This window comes from Hippoglossus hippoglossus, chromosome 8, assembly GCF_009819705.1.
Source record: "Hippoglossus hippoglossus isolate fHipHip1 chromosome 8, fHipHip1.pri, whole genome shotgun sequence".
NCBI lineage: Eukaryota > Metazoa > Chordata > Actinopteri > Pleuronectiformes > Pleuronectidae > Hippoglossus > Hippoglossus hippoglossus.
The window spans coordinates 12,353,349-12,372,227 of NC_047158.1; the positions used below are offsets into that span (position 1 = coordinate 12,353,349).

The 18,879-nt window shown below is 43.4% G+C and overlaps 1 protein-coding gene across 5 annotated transcripts in view; it reads right to left on the bottom strand.

The window, feature by feature from the left end:
* The window catches only part of crebbpb (CREB binding protein b), a 32,820-nt gene that overhangs the window by 3,357 nt on the left and 10,584 nt on the right, over positions 1-18,879 (bottom strand). Inside the window, exons 2-30 of one of the 5 annotated variants that reach the window (XM_034594247.1) lie at positions 18,124-18,722; positions 14,450-14,617; positions 12,639-12,891; positions 11,679-11,792; positions 10,659-10,904; positions 10,448-10,547; positions 10,096-10,233; positions 9,856-9,973; positions 9,566-9,740; positions 9,359-9,421; positions 8,940-9,061; positions 8,221-8,409; positions 7,647-8,060; positions 7,257-7,421; positions 6,762-6,942; positions 6,348-6,466; positions 6,013-6,252; positions 5,804-5,892; positions 4,034-4,114; positions 3,842-3,898; positions 3,661-3,738; positions 3,457-3,524; positions 3,203-3,353; positions 2,293-2,439; positions 2,073-2,186; positions 1,810-1,975; positions 916-1,083; positions 495-656; positions 79-360 (exon numbers count right to left, since the gene is read on the bottom strand). In XM_034594247.1, the coding sequence (XP_034450138.1) occupies positions 79-360; positions 495-656; positions 916-1,083; positions 1,810-1,975; positions 2,073-2,186; positions 2,293-2,439; positions 3,203-3,353; positions 3,457-3,524; positions 3,661-3,738; positions 3,842-3,898; positions 4,034-4,114; positions 5,804-5,892; positions 6,013-6,252; positions 6,348-6,466; positions 6,762-6,942; positions 7,257-7,421; positions 7,647-8,060; positions 8,221-8,409; positions 8,940-9,061; positions 9,359-9,421; positions 9,566-9,740; positions 9,856-9,973; positions 10,096-10,233; positions 10,448-10,547; positions 10,659-10,904; positions 11,679-11,792; positions 12,639-12,891; positions 14,450-14,617; positions 18,124-18,722 (4,967 nt within the window). Of the gene's footprint in view, positions 1-78; positions 361-494; positions 657-915; positions 1,084-1,809; positions 1,976-2,072; positions 2,187-2,292; positions 2,440-3,202; positions 3,360-3,456; positions 3,525-3,660; positions 3,739-3,841; positions 3,899-4,033; positions 4,115-5,803; positions 5,893-6,012; positions 6,253-6,347; positions 6,467-6,761; positions 6,943-7,256; positions 7,422-7,646; positions 8,061-8,220; positions 8,410-8,939; positions 9,062-9,358; positions 9,422-9,565; positions 9,741-9,855; positions 9,974-10,095; positions 10,234-10,447; positions 10,548-10,658; positions 10,905-11,678; positions 11,793-12,638; positions 12,892-14,449; positions 14,618-18,123; positions 18,723-18,879 lie in introns of all 5 variants that reach the window. The other 4 variants (XM_034594244.1, XM_034594249.1, XM_034594248.1 and 1 more) reach the window with 4 other exon arrangements.

The window sequence follows — 18,879 nt, forward strand, 5'->3', positions numbered from 1 at the left end:
GAAGACAACATTAAGGTTAAGTTAAGATTTTAAATGAATTCAAAATTGATAGGTGTAGATTTTAAAACATTTTCCTACCTCGCAGACGGTGCAGTGCCAGCGAGTCTCCACATGGTGCTTGCATTCATTGCAAGTGTACACAAAGCGGTCCTGGCCCTGGTTATGCAGCTCCACCAACATGCACATTGTACTCCATTTGCATCTCCTCAGAGAACTGAACTCCCAGTGCTTGTCCCTGGCTAAAGTCAGAAAGGCATCACGGCCATCCATTAGGTCACAGGTCAACAGAGGGTCCGGGTCCATTATGGGCGGCAGGGTGTTAATGACTGGCCCAGCATGGAGGTGGATGACAAAAAATACCTGGTAGAAGAAAGGAGAGAAAACGAAAGCAGTGAGGACACACAAAGTATCATCAGTATCAGTCCGTCCTTTGTTCGTTGGAAATATCAAAAGTGTTAATAAAATCTGTTATAGCTGCTTGATTGGTTTCCTACCTCCTTGTGTTTCTCCATCGTGGCGTAGAGCTTCTGGGACAGGTCATTAGCTACATTCGGCATCCCAGGCTTCTTCTTATTGGCTCGGCTGACGCTGCTCTTGTTTTTGTTGGTTTTCTTGTTATTCTTCTTTTTGGCATTCTTGCTGTCAGTCGGGGTTCCCTTGAAAAAGATGGACAAGAACGTTCAAACACACAGACGTTGCACAACAGGCAAGATGAGGTTATGCCATTAAGTTGAGTGGTTATACAATGCCTGAGTGGCTACTGAAAGCTTTTATATAATATGAACTTGAGGATAATAAAATCGAGGGTGAGACAGACGGCCTAAGTGCCAGGCTGCTGATTTTGGCATAACAAGAGAATTCCTTTTTGTAAAACCCATTTCTAAACACTCAGAGACAACAATCAAACAAACTCACCTCGGGTACCTCACAGGAGGCCGTGTTCTCCTCCTTCTTCCTCTCCTCCTCCTCTTGCTCCAGCTCCTTGATGCTCTCCTCAAGAACATTAGGCCAGAAGTCACCCTCAAAATACGGCAACTCGTAGGCACTGGTCAGTCTGTCGTCTGTTGCCTGTTTGAAAATGTCCTGAACACAGACACACAAGACTCACAATCAGGTGACGTAGTAACAAGCTTCCCAATGAGGAAGAAGAAAACCAAAAAAACTACACAAAAAATGAAACAAAATATAAATGTGGATATAACTATGAATATTAGCCCCAAATATTTATCTATCTATTCTCCAGAATGGTCAGAATAGTAGTTTTTTGGAACCAAAATTGTCACTGACTGATACTGAACACAAGGGGGAGCCCCTTTAATTCTGCACACTTAGAAATAACAGTGGTTCATGATAAATTCACATTTTTCTTGTCAGAAGGGAGACAAAGAGGAAATCTGAGTTTAAAACACAACAAAGAGTAAAAATCCCTGTCAATCTAATTTTTTCTTAGAACTTATTTAAAAAAAAAGAAGCTTCATATCTGTTCTCAAGTAAGATCATGTTAAATTTGACTGATTAGGAGCCTTGTCCAATATAATTACATGAATACACAGTGAACTAGAATAATAAAGTGAATACAAAGTTAACACCAGTAAATAGCATTGATCAGGATAACACCACATACTTCAATTTATGGGTTAGGGTTAGGGTGAAAAGATCACAAGAACCTACTTTACTGCAATATAACAACTTTATATTTTGAATAGTGTCTTGTACTCACTGCGCAGTAAGACCTAGCCGATGACATTTTAAAAGACTGACTATTCCTGCTATAGTAAAAAGGTGTTTTTTTGTTGTGAATTTTCTAACCTTGTAATCGTGTAGGATCCTCTCAGCGAACGCCTTGTCCAGCATCTTTCTGTACCACTCTTGAAGCCTCTTGGGTTTAGGGATCTTCTGGTCCAGAGGGTGACAGTGGAAAATGTAGTCATCTCCCTCGCTGGGTGGGCAGGCCCAGATGTGACCCATCACATACCTGACCGGGACATAGATTATCAGCACTTGCAGGAGTGATACATTATTGAATACATTTATAAGAAATGAAGAAAATACTGATGTTACTCTTCACCCACCCCAGTTTCTTCACATACTCCAGGTAGCCTATTAAGATCTCATGGTACACTGCAGTCCTTAGCAACCGTGGTTTGAAGAAGTGAATACTGTCAAGGTATGATATGTAAACCCGTCTGCAAGGCAAACAAGAAAAATTGGATTCACGATTAATGCACTCAAAAAACAAAGTTAACTTGGGAGTAATACACATGACGGCATTATCTTTTGCTGTAGTTTTACCTGGTATTTGGAAAGGGGCACTCTGAGCCGTACTCCTGGACGTGCATGCCGAAGAAACAAACGTCCACGCCGTCTATTTCCTCAAATGCAAAAAGTGCTTTGGTTCTGTAAGGGAAGGTCTCCACCATCTCGCCTGAGTCTACAAACCTGTGGAAACAGAGAAGCAGAAGTTAAGTTACAGAGAGTTGAAATGTGAGCTCTTCCGTCCAGTCCGCGCGCACGTTCATCTTCGTACAAATGTGTGTGTGTGTGTGTGTGTGTGTGTGTGTGTGTGTGTATTTTACTGCATTTGATTCCCTCTCCATGAAACCATTGGCCTTCTGCACGTTAATAAAGCAAATGACTCAGGCTCCTTGGTTCGAACACTGCAAGGCTCGGCTATGCTAATGATGCTAGCCATGCTAACTGGCTGCTAGCCGCTGTGCATGCCCGCAGACAATGCTACGTTTTTAAAAATGTCCGTCAAAAGCATCTCACGAGGAGGCTCCGACTCTGACAGGAGCACAATCCACAGGTTTTCGTTGTAAACTTTACATTTTCACTTTATTTATACAACCGATCGCTCTTTGAGGACATTATTCACCATATTCATATTCCCCGTTTCAAATCTAGCTGGAGACCTGTGTTCCATGTCATCCCTTCTCTTAAACATTCATTTATTCCGAACCATCTTCATTGTGTACATATTCAATTAATGGCACATCACATACACAGTAAATAATGAGCACATTCTCCACAAAAGCATTTGAATAATAACAAACCTCTCTCCCGATTAGTTTTTTTCAGTGAAAAAAAATGTAGTGCGGTATGTGGTGGGAGATTCCAGTTATATGTGGGGAAAAGCAACATCAACATTTAAAGACAACACCAATCCAAAGAAACACACTTTATCAGCGGGTGTGAACCTTACCTAGACTTCATGCCAGGCTTAATCTCCACATTTTTGTCAGAGCTGGCCACCACTCGCACAAACACCTCCCCGGCCTCTGGGTGGTTCTGCCTTTTCAAGTACTTATTAACTCTGTCCTCAATGTAGGTTCCCAGCCTTGTGGACTGCAATCCTTTACCAACAAAAACAAAAAAGAAGAAGTTTAAATATCAAAACTTAGGTGATTAAAGAAAATTAAGTTTAATGTCAGAGTTGTTTCATTACGTGTAACTTACTTCTGGCTGCAAACTTGTTTTCCTTTCTTGTTTTATTGGACTTCTTTAGACAGTTGTCACAGATAAAACTAGTGGATGAAAGATGAAAATCGGGTTTAGTGTCACCCCACATTATCTCCAGAAAATAAAGATATATAGTAAGAAACATGGACTGTGTGTGCTCAAATGGCTGAGCAGTTATTCAACAGCCATACAGAGACTCACCCTGATGGCCAAATGATTTCATGGTGCAGCACGCAGATCTGATGCATCTTTCGTCCACAGTCTTTACATTCAATGAACCTGCAGCGACAAACATTTGCTTTATCAGTGTGTTCTTTAAATAAAAAGTGAAGAAGAAGCATCACTGCCATCAGATTAATAGACGAGGCCACACGGTACTCACGGCTCAGAGTCCAACATGTCGTTTTTCTTCTTTTCAAACTGATCTTTCAATATCTTGCTGCATGAAAGAGACATAAAGAGACAACTGAGTTCATGATGGCTCCTTAAAATGAAAGTCCAGAGAGAAAACAGACTGATCATCTCACACGATGATCACCATGAAGAGCTCGGCCACCCGGGCGTGGTAACTTACGTCTGTTGCTGTGCCGGGTCGTCTCCCAGAGTCACACTGTTGCCCTGGATCTCATTGAAGCACTTTTCACAGAAGTGATACCTGTCGGCAATAAGGCCATATTTGGGTGAACTGCAGCCAGCACACACAGTAGCAGCACAGGCAAACAGGTGTACAAGGTGGAAGGATGCAGAGTGAACGGAGCACATGGAAACAAACAAGGATGGAGCATGGGCAGCGGACAGACAGAGGGATACACTCTCACTCTCTCTCTCTCACACACACACACACACACACACACACTCACACTCACACTCACACTCAGGCAGAGGTATGTTAGTCGCAGTTTAAATGGTCGTGATCCAATCGCTCTCATTCAAACTGGAAGAGAATGTGGGGAAACATCCTAAAATGTGAAAGACGGTATATGAATGTCAACAACACACACATTGGACAAACTGTTTCACTGCATTCATGGGTAACATCAGCAACATTGGGGCTGTGACGATTCTCGAACCACTCGATTCGCGATACACAAAGATGGAACCGCGACGCGTCTCCCTGCCCAACGCCACACGCTGCCACAGCAGCAGGTGCAGTCTAATGACACTCTTATCCAATCACAACCCCAGGACCACAACCCCGCAGAATCTGAACCAACACAGAAGTGACCAGTATCTTCAGATCAATGAGTGTGGAGGTCGGAGAGGATCGTCTCTTACAAAAGTGTGTTGTAAAGTCTGCGTCTATGAAGTCAGAGTCAGGGGGAAATCATCTGGTGGATTGTTTATTCCCTATGGAGTTTCCCCTGGACTGACGGACTTGACCATCGACGGTACAGTGAGTGCCCTGAACACATTGTATATAGGAACGCTGTAGTTACTGAAGCGACACGGACGCTTCTCTTTCTGTTTAATCCCCCGAGTTGTTTGTTTATGACGATCTACGGTAAAACGGATTATTTCTGTTGTATCTGTTTTTCGTTGTTTGAAGTGGATTCAACTGAACTGTGTTGGGCTTGTGGGGGAGACTGAAACAGACTTTGTATATATACGGATTGCACTCTGGACGTTAAGACTGTGTGAGACACGCACACACACCCTCTTTCCTATTCTTTGGTTATTTTTGTTTACGTAGTTTTATGTGAAGTCAAGTCCAAGTTTAGTGTTCTTGTCTTTACTGATCCAAATGCTGGTGTTTTTATAAAGTCCAGAAATCCCCCAGATATGGTCATGCCATGGGAGAAGAGGCTGGACACACAAATACAAAATACAGTGAGTCCTTCCGGGAAAGGGACTTGATCCTTTTTATTGAAGAAAGTTATTTTTTAGCTCATATATTTTAGACTGTAAGATAAAGATTTGAGCAAATGATAAATCCTTGCTTAGAGCTTCTTAGACAATATGAGGAGCCAATTAAATTATCATTATCACTGATTTCTTTGTTGCTGCTGGTGAACCAAACCACATTTAGTAGCAAGTGTGTGTGATAATTTAACATCGTTTCATTGGAATGATATTGAGGTGCAATGGCAGTTCCTAAACAGCAGGGGGAGCTTTGGTGCTGGTTGTATGAGGACGACACCAAACCCAATCATGCACATTCTGCTCAGCCACAACATACAACTCTCAGTGGCGTCTGTGACATCCCTGTAAAGGAATGATGCAGCTTTGGGAGAGGTGTATGTGAAGTCAGGTTTTATCTTGACACAACAGGACCCCCTCTCATGATAACCCCTAACCCACATTTGACCTATTTCTACCATTTAGCAGACTCAGCATGCACTTTTACCTGTTCTGGTAGCTGAAGTAGGTGCCATCCCTGGAGATGGTACACAACTGTTTGCCATAGCAACACAGCGTCTGGGGTGAGAACTCGTACTGTGGAGACACATTAGTGAAACGTGTTATTCAGATTTTAAGTGGCTTGGAGAAAAAAATAAAAACAGTTCTGTTCATTTTTTCCTGCATTTTTTGTGCTCAGTTCCCGTGTTGGCTCACCTTCCTGCCACAGCAGTAGCCCAGGCCCTGCATGACGGGGTCAATCTCGGCTTCAAACACTTCTGCCAGTTTGGTGCAGTACTTGTAAACACGGGATGTCTTACGGTTGTACAACCAGGCATTGTTGAACATGAGCCACACGTCGTCCACATACTGCCAAGGCTCCTGGTACTGACCGGTGTCCAGCTTACGCTTGATAGTGGATAAGTCGATGGGATTCTTCACAATGTCATAGTAGTCCTGTAGAGCACGAGGCAGGAATGAGCAAATTGTAATTATCAGTGTTTGCTGTCCTTGAAATACAGGTATGTGTGTATTTGATTACGGACACTCACAGGGATGCCCAGTAGCGTGGGGTCTACAGGTTGTCTGAAGGGCAGCGACTCTGGATCCTGCCTGTAGAGGGCCTCAAGTGTCGGCATTAGGGCTTGTCTCAGCTCCTCTGGCTTGAAAACTGGACAGACAATAATGTTTTTAAGAAACCAAACACAAACATAATTCTACTGTCTGCAAAAACAAGATTTTAATTTGCATTTAAGGATGCAAATGCAAGGCAACAAGCTCCATCACCATGTACTTACAGTCAATCCTCATTGGCACAGGTATTCAATTTTACTCCTTTTTTTAACTTGTAATTTAACGAATATGTATATAAATACAAGTTATTCACTTGATACAATGATCCATTTTTCTATCATTTAATGTATCGTCAATCACTCAATATATACAGACGAGATCTGTGGCCTTACTTTTTTTGCGGTTCTGAGCGGTGGAGGCGGCTGACGTGCTGTTGGCCCCGCTTTCCTCCTCTTCTTTGGGTTCTGTCTTAATCACCGGCTTCTTCTCCTCAGTCTCCATTGGTTCCTGCTTTGGCTCTGCTGCCTCTGGCTCCTCCTTCTTCACCACTAGGGGTTTGGTTTCATCATCCGGCTACGTGAACACAGCCGTGGTTAAACAGCTATACGACAATGCCGCGCCATAAAACTTTGCAGGTATTTAATGTGTTTACTTTGTAGCACAACAATTTTTGTTGAACAATTGAGAAGTCACATGTGCTTTTTGGGAGATGATATGATGCAGAACTGGTTGTTTTATGGTGAAGAAAATTTGCCGGGGGTTCAAATAGCAAATGGTTTCTAGTCTCATCTACAGAAGACAAATGTTTGCTTCTTTCCATTTCTTGTATTAACAATCGCTTTCTTACCTAACAATTATTAGATAACCTTGTACAATCTTGTGCATACCTCCATTTTTATATTAGTCTGCTTCTTCCCAGAGGTGTTGTCATCTTCTTCATCTTTTACTTCAGGTTTGGCTTCGGTGCCGCTCATGTCAGACAGGCCCTTCTGCGAGCTCAGCTCAGCCACAGAACCTGGGGTGGCTACTCGGTTATCTATACTGGCTGCTGCCTGTAGAGGGAGAGGACATTCTGATCACAGCGCTGATCGTTTATATATAAGGCTCTATTGACTTTACTGAGGATCACTGAAGATCCATTAATAATGAATTGTCAGAGATCCTTTCTGAATGAGATACAGACACAGATGTCATGAAAAAGTTAATCCAACAGGAGGTGGCCAAGACATAAGTGAAACAAGAGATACAGAGCTTTACTGTTAAAACTATTATCTCACCGGTGTACTGGGGTGCTGTGCCTTCACTGAGGTGGGCTGCTGCATTTGGCTGGGGGCTTCAGGTTGGGGCTGCAGGGGCGTGAGCGGCTGGGATGGGTCAGGGGGTGTGCCCATAGCTGAGAGGGGACCAGGGATGCTGGGTATGTGGGTTGGGGTACGGGAGGGCCCACCCGTGGAGGCAGGGGTAGAGGGCTGGGATAGCACCTGGGACTGTGCAGGAGCATGGTGTTGGTGCAACTGCTGCTGCTGCTGCTGTTGCTGCTGCTGTTGCTGCTGTTGCTGCTGAGGCTGCAGGCCGGCAGAAGGATTATGTGGAGGAGTTGCACCCCTGGTGGGCTGGGCTGCAGGGCCACAGGGCAGCTGCGGGCCAAGGGAGCCCAGTGCATTCAGAGGGAGGTTCGAGTTCTGAGGCTTCTGGAACAAAGAGGGACGCACAGTTAGCACTACAGAACGTACCATTCATACAGCAGCCCACATGCTGAAACTAGTAAGAATATGTTCAGCAGTGCAAAGTCCACTAAACTCGCTAGGAACATACAAAATGTTTTTTCTCAGGACCACAAAGTTTCCTCACCTGAGTGACAGCAGCCTGTGTTATAGGCTGGCCCAAGCCTACATTCACATTCATTCCTCCACCTGCAGCTGCAGGAAACTGGCCCTGTGGCAGGAACTGGCTCTGGTTGGCTGGCTGGGCAACCATGTTATTCGCATGACCACCCATCATTCCTTGTGTCTGAGGCATCCTTGATGGGGACATGCCCATCTGGAAAACAGAGAAGAGTTTTAACAGAGGATCATGGCAACAGGAGGCATCTCGTATTCAATGCCTGCCAAGTAAAATAAACTAAATGAAGGGAATGCAGAATACATGCATGCTACCACCACAACAGTCTAGTATTTGCCTGTGGTTTCTACAAACAGGGGTATCAATACCTGGCAACAGATCTAAAAACCAGGGAGGAACATTAAATGGCTTTAAGCCAGGCCTTGGTCTCATTTAAGGTTTCCTGGGGCAGCCAGCAGGCTGGTTTGTAAACAGATCAGGACCTGTGTCACATTTGATAGATGCTTTTGTGTCAAATTGGTACAAACTGAGTAAGTAATAAATGATGAGGCATATGATAGCCCAAAGAAATGAAAAAATGAAGCAAAGAGCCAAAGAAGAAGAAAATGGAGTAAGGAACAAAACGACAGATGAAAAGACAAACATGGTTCCAAGAAGAACAAGTTTAAGAAAGAAACCGGAGCGTTGAGCAGAGCTACACATTGACAGAGAGAAAAAAGAAATCGAACCGGGGGGACGGAGCTCATGTTCATCTGCTGTGGATGGTTCATGGGGGAGGGAGCACGTGCTCCCATGGGTGCCTGAGACATCTGCGCATTCTGCATTGCCATTGGGTTAAATTGATTGATTCCTGTGGGAACACACAGACACACACACACAATTATATACCTGTTAACTATTCCTAAGAGTTCTTGTAATTTAATAGTCCGTGCCCTACTGGGCTGGCAGCGTAACTAAAGCAGCTTACTTAAATCAGAGTTCTAATAAATTGATTTGTTAACTGGTTTAACAATCAGGTGTGCTCACGAAACAGCATTTAAAAGTCAAACCATGAGTTTACTTAAAAATGGGGAATCTTAGCTGAAAAAGGACATATGAATGGTTTCTCACTGAAAACACTGGCGAGTGAGTGAGAGAGAGCACATACCTTGGGGCACCTGCATTCGATTCATTATCTGATTTGGCATGTTGGGCATAGGCACAGGTCCATCTGCAACAAGACAGGATAGTGCAATGCTCATTTAAAAGTTGCTCTTAGTAGTAGAAAATCCTTTGGAAAGCATCCTGTATAAAATATGATTAATTGTAACAACTGAGAACTTTCAAACATTGTGAAAGAAGTTAAGCTACTGACTGGGAGGCCGGACAGCCTGTCCTGGTCCCATGGTGTTGGGCTGACCCATACCAGGCTGCGGAGGTCCACCTGTGCCCGACATGCCGGGCTGTTTCTGGAGCCGTGAGCGCCTCTTCTCCTCCAGTTCCTTCTGGATCTTGTAAATTTTTTCTGCCAGGAAGTGGTAATACTCGTCCTAATGAGAAACAGAAACAAGCAAGATATTTAAAATAGAATGCATCTCTTAGTCTCTGCTTCGACAAAAAAGGCCTTACTCAAAATGTTGTGAAGTGTATATTTATATTAGTTACCCTGCTGTTAGCCGACTCATACATGTCACCCTCAACCTTGCGTGCATAAGCCACCAGGTTCTCCATCCGTCGGTCTTTCAGTGCTGCAGGGTCTGGGGTCGGGAATATGGCTTGTACTCTGAAGAAAGAGAGCAGACAAAACACATAACTCAACAACAACCTATAGCATCGAGTTCTATTCTATTTGCATGTGACAGAACTTGAGTATTTATAATACACAGGCTTAACGGTTGAACTCACAGTTTGTGCACCAGGTGGGTGCGCAGGTCCTGAGTGACGTGTTCATGCCAGGCCTTCCTTATCCCCGAAGCAGAGAGAGGGGTGGCAGCGGGCAGGTTTCCCATGCCTCCTGCTACTGACCCATCTGGCATCAGCTGACTGCACGACAGAGAGAAACTATTACTGAAGAACAAAGTAAGCCTTAGGACTCATTATCCTGGCTAATTCCCAGTCTTTAAATTAAAATACAGCTACATTCTATAAGGTCATATCAATATTTACAAGATGATTGTACATCTATTAGGAAAGGCATTCAAGATAGAGGCTGCATGGGTCTAGCTTTGTGTTTGTATATAAGGATGAGACTGCTCACTTGTTGAGTGAAGAGGGCAGAGAGGAGTCGGAGTGCATGCCAGTCTGGTCTGAAGAGGGGACACCCATGCCTCCTGCCATCTGGTTCATCTGATTAGTGCCTGATAAACACACATCGTCAGTTACACGGGTTTACACGAAAATGGCTTAGCAACAGATTTGTTGCTACTTACACACAATCTCCTAAAAAAAAAATCCCATCTATCCCTTACCTAGTGTGTTCATATTTCGCAGCTGCTGGTGCTGGGAACCCTGCGGGTTTTGTTGAGATGGACCCTGTCCTGGGACCTGAGCAGGGGACTGGTTCCCATACGGCAGGCCCAGGGCAGCATAGGCCCTCTGCATGGAGCTGGGGTCGATGTGCGTGGCAGCACTGTTGATGGCTGTGGCGCTAGGCTGGCCAGGTCCAACTGTGCTGATGGCATTCTGCAGGCTAGCTCCAGGTGAATTTAGCATGGCTGGATAAGAGGACAAGATACATAAGGGGGCTTGGAAAATGAAATCAAACATTTAATGAATAGTCTATAATAGCAGAGGAGTAACTGCTGCTCCTGGTGTTACAATTTCTTAATATCAAAACATATGTAAATAATTAACCCCAAATATTTATCATTAGTAACTGGTCATCTAAAATAATTCTCTTTAAATAAGTTTTTAAATAGTTGTATAAGTAGCTACAATAATAAACATGACTTTATTAAGAAAAAATGTGTCTTCGACAGCCACCATCTGAAAACCCTGCCGCTGCTCCCTGCTGTGTGCTGTGCACGCTGCCTCTGTGGGGGATTTAAACCCGTCACTGAGCCGTTTAACCAATCAGAGGGCAAGTAGTCCCTAGACCCTGCCCCCACTGATAGCAGAGCCAGAGAGCCCCTCCCCCTGGGTGTCACATTACAAGTCTGGCCTTTTTAGAGGAATCCTCTTGCTGTTCCAGCTCTGGCAGTCAGCGGGCCAGCACAGAGCAGGGCCGAGGAAACACAACCTGCAGGTGGCACCACTTCATACATACATACACATGCACTGACTGGAGGGCGAGCTGCTAAGTGACAGCTGCCTTGTGTACAGGTTTACAAGGTTTTAATGACTTTTAATTAACATGACAATGAAGATGTTTCAAACAAGGATTTATAGATAATGGTTTTGTGTCGTCTTTAAAAGGTGACCAGTGTGCATTTTTACATGAATTTACAAATGAATAAGACAAGGGAAGGGAGGCTGCTGGAGTTACTCACGCTGCTGGTTCCTCTTGTCACTTGCATTTTTCAAAGGAAGGCAGACCGGGCAGTCGTGCTTCGTACAGTTCTTCCAGTGGGAGATGATCTGTCTGGATGATGCACAGTGAGCCACTGGGGGAAAAATAACAGAGAAACAAGACGTTCAGGATGAGACTGTTAAAAAACAATAAAAACACCACATCACCATCAATACATCCCCAGTGAACACATATAAAAAGGATGTTGACTCAGAAGAGAAAGATTTGGGCAATAAAATGGTTGGATAGAGTGATCAATCTTTGTTAAAATAATGGCAATTACTGCCTCATGACTGAAATAATATAGATGTCTAGAAAATATTATATGAATCCTAATGCCCAAAGCAGCTTTTGATAAGTCACAGTGACAATGACGTTTGACTTCCTCTAATCACTTCACCCGTGAGGTCCTGAGACATCATGTTTACGAGAATGGGACAGACAGACAACACGAAAACAGAACATACGAACGCGGCTGTTGCTGGCATGAAGCGGAGGCATAAAGAGCCACAGCTGCTTGAGTACAATGTGCAAACAGCAATGTAAAAAAGTAATTAATCTACACTTTGTAAAACCATAAAGACGTCCGAGTGTTTACTTTTACGAGGAGGTGAAGTTGCAGTCTAGGTGACTTCAAACCTATCAACTCCTTTAACTGTGCTATGTAAAGCAATCGCCTCTTTGCCAAAGGCTCTGATTACAGTTACTCACAACCGGCATGGTGCAGTAATCTAATGAATAAAATTCTTAATGAAGGACAAAATATTTATGTGTGACAACACAGTCACACAGAAGCTCAGATGAGTGTCAATCAAGTTAGCACATTAGTAGACACATTTAACACCTTGTGGACACATATGCACACTGTAAAACTGGAGTAAGTCCACCCAGATATGTGGATCCATGCTTGAGTTGACCCAGGACTCTCATTTTCACTCACCCTGGCAGGACTTGCCAGCCTGGCAGTGGGTCATGTGGTTGAGGACGTTCTTCATGGTGCGGCAGTGGGGCAAAGTGCAGGCCCTCACCTCCCCGTTAGCCTGCTCCCGCCGCTGGCACTTATGTGCGTGGAGCAGCAGGACCAGCTGCTGCTGAATGAGTTTGCGCTTCTCGGGGTCGGCCGTCGGGCCTGCTGACACTCCAGCCCCGGGGACCATGCCCACCGACGCTACCTGCTGCATCTGAGACTGGGACTGCAAAAGAATGCCAATACACATGTAGGTAAGGCACAGATCAGACTATCTTCATTGTAAACTTTTAGGTGCAGTGTAAAAACTAAAACTGAATAATACAAAGAACATGTTTGTTTGTTTTGAATTAAAAGAAGATGTGAAACCATCAAGAACTACCACAAATTGATGAACTTTTTTTTAAATGAAGGGACTGACTACTCCTGCCTCAGATAAATCATTTCCTGTTCCTCAAACAGTTTTGCATAGCACTCAGATCTGTTTACTTTGTGCCTTGAAAGAATCTCAATCTGTCTTCAACCCTTTGTACAAGATCAGAGTGGACAGTCAACGAAAACAAATATGTCACCCTTAATGCAATATTCAGTTTTGGTTTTGGCTTTTCAAAGCAAGGAAGCAATGCATATAAATGGCTGCAAGAATATCTTAGACAAGCTGTGTGCTGTTAGTGTGTGCTCGCTGTATAAGAGGTCAGGTTAAGAGTATATATATACACACTCTGAATCACAGTACCAATGCAGTGGGGTTCTTGATTATAATCAAATTTAGCCAATTAATCTAAATATTGCTCTTATATATTTATCATTGAGCTGAACTGTTCTATTAATGCACAATTACTATAATAATAATAATAATTTCTTAATCTATATAGTACTTCTAAAAATGTATTTACAAAGTGCATAGCAAATAAAAACCTGAAAGTAAAAAAAGACATTAAAATGACACAAAAACAAACAAATAAATGATTTTTATGACTTTTACAGTCATAAAAGAATAAGAACATTAAATGATTTGACCCCATCAACACCACATGCTTCCACCACAGCTTTCAGTCACCAGTCTCATATCCATCTCTAACAGTTTTTTTTTTTCAAAACAGCTGTGTACACTGACAACACTCATGCTTTACACGCACCTTTCTTTCAAGAATAATGTACATTCACTGTATTTATACTTCTGAGCACATAGATATGCATATATAGATATGCTTTTTTTTTTTTTTTTTAAAGATGCTTCATTAAGTTTTAGCACCCAGAGTAAACTTACTGACATAATAATGACTGGAAGCCAAATTAAAATCTAAACTACAACTTTATTTAAAATGTATTTAGCATACCTTATTTAAAACACGTAAAACCACATCAAAACAAACAAAGGGTCCTATATGGCAGCATGTCAATGTTTCTGTAAGACCTCTCTGGCGAAGCTAGTACACATACTTAAATGGCTGCAGACTGTGTCCTCATGTCTGCAGAGTACACCATGTGTGAAGCATAAACTAGCATATCCATTTAAAAAAAAAAAAATTCTTGAAAAACAAAACATGCGCAAAAGGAATGCGTATTGTATCGCTGCAGTGTATTCACAGTACCAATGCCCTTGTGCACATTTCTGTTTCTGTTGAACATTTCATCTTGGCTTTACTGCCAGTTGCAACACGCTGATATTGTGGATACAGATTCACTTAGAGAATGTGTTTTACCCTGACTGACCTGAAGCAAAAAAGGACTGGGACAAACAGCCACTGTTTTAAGGATGTTTTAAGATGAGTGACACTCACCATGTTTGGCACACTCCCAGCTCCCTTCAGCTCAGCAGGGAATTGAGGCAGGTTGTTTGAAAGGGCCGTCTTGTTCTGGAGTTGTTGGGCGTTGACCCCCGTTGCCCCCATCTGCTGCACTCCAGCCTGACCATACTGCTGGCCAAATGGAGCACCCGACATCCCCATCTATAGTGAGCACACAGGACAGAGGGTGGTCAGAAGAATATCAGGCAGCCAAGTGTCACAACGGACAAATTATGTTGTTTACAGATGTGTCTGATGACAATGTTTATGCATGCGTCGGTGCGAGTGAGAGACAGAGACAGAAAGAGAGCGAGCAGAGTCAGGAGGGGCTGAGATAATCAATGAGCTGCAGATCTACTATGAAGAGAGATTTTACCTTTTTAAGAAAAGTATCAACCCTTATCTGATAGCGTAAGTGTAACAATAACTTTGATTCTATGTAAAACTGTAGCAGGTCAGAGGACGTCAGTTGAGTAGGTCTTTCGTATGTGGCCCAGGATGAATTTGCGTTTAGACTGCTAAAAGAATGTGGCCTGAACTTGGCGCTTGGCAAACACAAAGTGCAGTGTCCCTGGTTTGAGTCCAGCAAGGGACCGTTGTTGCATCTCGATCCCCATGTTTCTCTCTCTTCAGTTCCTGACAGATCTCTACTGTCACGATTCAATACCACTCATGGTTTACTCCAACATCCCTTAAAACTGAACTAAAACAAACACACTGTGTGTGGAAGGGTGGAGTAGATGCAATTTCTTAATGAGGGCTCAGGTGCTATGTGTGTGTGGTTGGGGTGGGGTTGGAGAATGGAGAATGCATTTCCACAATTTCATATAATTTTGTACCGATATCATTACAGTATTTAACAAAATACAGCACAGGTTGTTGTTTTTCACAGTACACATTTGGCTGCTGATAAAATGTTTGTCTGTAGACAGCTCACTTTCCGAGTGGCCACAAACAAGTCGGTTCCTCTCTCACTTTCATTCCTCTTGCATAATTGTTTTGTCTGACATTTTCTGACTTCAGTCTTTTCGAGCTAATCATCTGTGACAGCTGTAATTCTTGGATGTTTGACAGATTTTCTCCCTGGTTTATTCCTGTAGTGAAGACATAAGTAGATGCAATGAACTTGTGTTCACTCACCACGAATTTATTTTCTTTATGGCAGCAGAACATGTTACACCACCCTTCTGAAACCCCTGCAGGTTAAACTGGACTAAGCAAACACTTTAAAGGCTGATCAAGTTTGGAAAAAGTCACTATAAATGGACTTGAAGACATTAAGGCTACAAACAACCTATAATGTAGCGACACGGTAGAACCGTTACATTGGAACACAGGAGGTGATAAAAAAAAAAAAACACGATAAAAAAGCTTTTTCCCGTTCATTCAGCTTAGCACACCACAGAATTCTTAGAATTGTAAGGATAACTCTAAAATCAGTTGAAATTTGTTTTGTCTTCAAAATGAGATTATGCATATTCCCCTACTTTACTTTTAGGTCCTCCAAAAATCAGTTATTCTCATGTCTCCACTGCCCTCAGCGTGCATCTGTCTACTGCCTTTCTCCACAGCGGCCGAAGCAGCAGCCTGCTTCGCTTCGCGGAGGTTCCTCACTGCCAGCAGTGCTCAGACAGAGAGAGCAAGCCCAACCCAGCGGAGAGAGAGAGAGAGCGAGAGCGAGAGCGAAACGGTAGGAGACGCACATAGAGAAAGACCAGCTTGCTCAACAGCTGAGCAGAGCACTGCGCTGTCTGCTGCCTGCCCCTCCCCCTCCGCTGCACAGAGACACACAGATGCTTGCCTGCAGCCTCACTCCCATTCACACAGCCTCATCCTACTCTCCCACTTGATGATCTGCACTTATTACAGAGGAGCGACACCAGGCTCGAGGACAGCGCTGGCTCACAGGAAGCCTTCAATGGATCCCCTCCTCTTACATGTCCTCTTTCCTCCTCTTCGGTTTGGACTCTCTATCGTGCCTCTCCCCCCCGCTCAAAAACAACACACAAACAGGCTCCGCTAAACATGATTTACAGCTCCATTATCAAAGGCCAGAGGCCCAGAGAGAGACGGCATATGCCAGAGAGGGTGAGAGAGAATGAAGCAAGAAGGGAAGAGTGAAAACAAGAAAATGAAGACTTGAATATGGAAAAGAAAACTATGAGTAAACGACAAGCACCTAACAAAAAAATCCCCCAAATATCATGGGTCTAGTTAATAATATCAAGATATCGCATATATCGCCTTTTAGCCTGAAAATAGAGGGATAGGATTTTTGGTCCATATCACCCAGCACAACACTTCAGTGATTCATCCCCCATGTGCTTTATCAAAAAAGAAAATAGGGTTCAGTTCAATTGATAATATGGTTAAGTAACAGATAATGGATAGGACCTCACATCGCTCTCCCACATTTTGGCAATGCCTTTCTCAGATGGCAGGTAGCCAAGGTCAATATGAAGTATCTGTCACTTTATCATCAGCCACAGGTTAACATGTACATAGGACTCGTATCCAAGTTCAAATCTGACTCTCTCTCCCCCAACCTCCTCCTCTCAAACACTGAACTGGCTTTTCATCGTCACGTGAGTGCAACTTTTGCACAACTCCATGAGATTTGAAATAATTCTCCTATACACACAATTCAATTACATTGTCCAACATACTGCAAGAAAAAAAATTGGTATTCAGGTGTGTGTATTTATGGGAAAGGTGAAGCTTGTTTCATGTGGTTTAACTTTGGTTTCCTGTCAAACCACAAAGACTCTCAGACACCGGCGGAAACATTTTCTCACTTTGAGCACTTCAAAGACTGTGGAAATTAAGATATTCACACTAAAATTGAACCAGCAGCACATCATAGAAGTCATTCTTCAATCACAAACAAAATCAACTGTGATAGCACCATGACACGGCTGCAGCTCGTGTTGCATCTAGATTGTCTGTATTGTTTGATTAGCGAGGTATAAGAATGCAGTTATAAACACATCAGCATTGATCTGCTATAAAACTCTCTGTTGGGCCAAGTTAGACCCACAGAGATTGATGCACTTGACTGAAGATTCAAGCCCCTCAAATGATTGTCTGCTTCCTCCAGCAGACCCAGGAAGAACAGTCGATCGATATACGGTGAGGAAGAGATAACTGTCGACGAGACAAGCGCCAACACCAGATGATGAAAATAATCATCATCAGGATAATTACAAATAAAAAAAACTATTTGCAATAACTCATATGGCAGTGATCATTTCCTAAAAAAATTACAATGGAGTTAGAGAAGTTGTTTTGCAAAACTCAACATAGCCATTATTTTGGTGTCAAAAGTAAAAAAAGATCATGAAAACAAGTTCTTCTACTTAACAAGTTTTGGCAAATAATGAAAGACTGTTAACAACATAAAGTGTATGGGAATTACTGTGGATAAAGTCATTAAAAAGTTGTTGCTGGTCTATTGATCAGGGTTTTTAATATCTTTTGCCAGTGACAATGCTAAGTGAATATTGGAACATTTGATATATGTGTAACTGTGCCTGAAATGACTGTGCTGTCGACTGATGTTCAGTAGTTAGAATTTGATGTGTTTAAAAATATGATCTTTGATGCGCTTTTTGTATTTTGCTGCGCAAGCAAGTTTTCACTTGTGGCACTTAGTAAGTTGAGAACCTCACCTTCATGTTTGCTGCTTGCTGAGCATTCAACACGTTGTGTGCACCCAACTGTGGCCCTCCTTGAGTGAGGGTCTCTGCCAGCACACTGCCTCCAACACCGGGTCCAGCACCCACTTGTGCCCCCTGCAGACCCTGGCCCTGGTACTGCATTCTCCCCCGGCCTGCTGGTCCCAGACCCCCGTTCATCACCTGTCCAGTCTGGCTCATGACCCCGTGACCCTGCCCACTGTTCAACATGGCCTGATTGAAGCCCATGGCTGTGGTTCCATTGCCTTGTCCAGCTGCAGCAACTCCTTTCTGGCCCTGGGGAGACTGGTGATTGGGGGAGCCCTGCCCCAGTGGACTTTTACCAAGTACAGCGCCAAGCTGACTTCCCACCATGCCTCCCTGTTGGGGGCTGGCTCCCAAGATAGAAGAACTTCCCGGTCGCAGGAGCTCAGACAGCTGCTTGTGTTTTGCGGCTGCATCTGGAACGATGGAGTTGAGACTAGGACCCCCTCCACCTGGGCCCCCGTTGGAGGACATCCCCATCCCCAAGTCTCCATTAGGAATGAGTTCGTCTGGAAGGTTGTTTTCCAGGTCAAACAGAGACACAAGATCTGAAAAAGGAGAGAAAGGGAAAGAAGAATTAACCATGAACACTAAAGCAGCAACTAAAACTGAACTGCAAACCACCAGTATTAGAAAGATTGAAGAATATTCTAATCATGAAATTCTGTGGTTAGTCTTTCTTGCTCACACAACACAAACAAACCA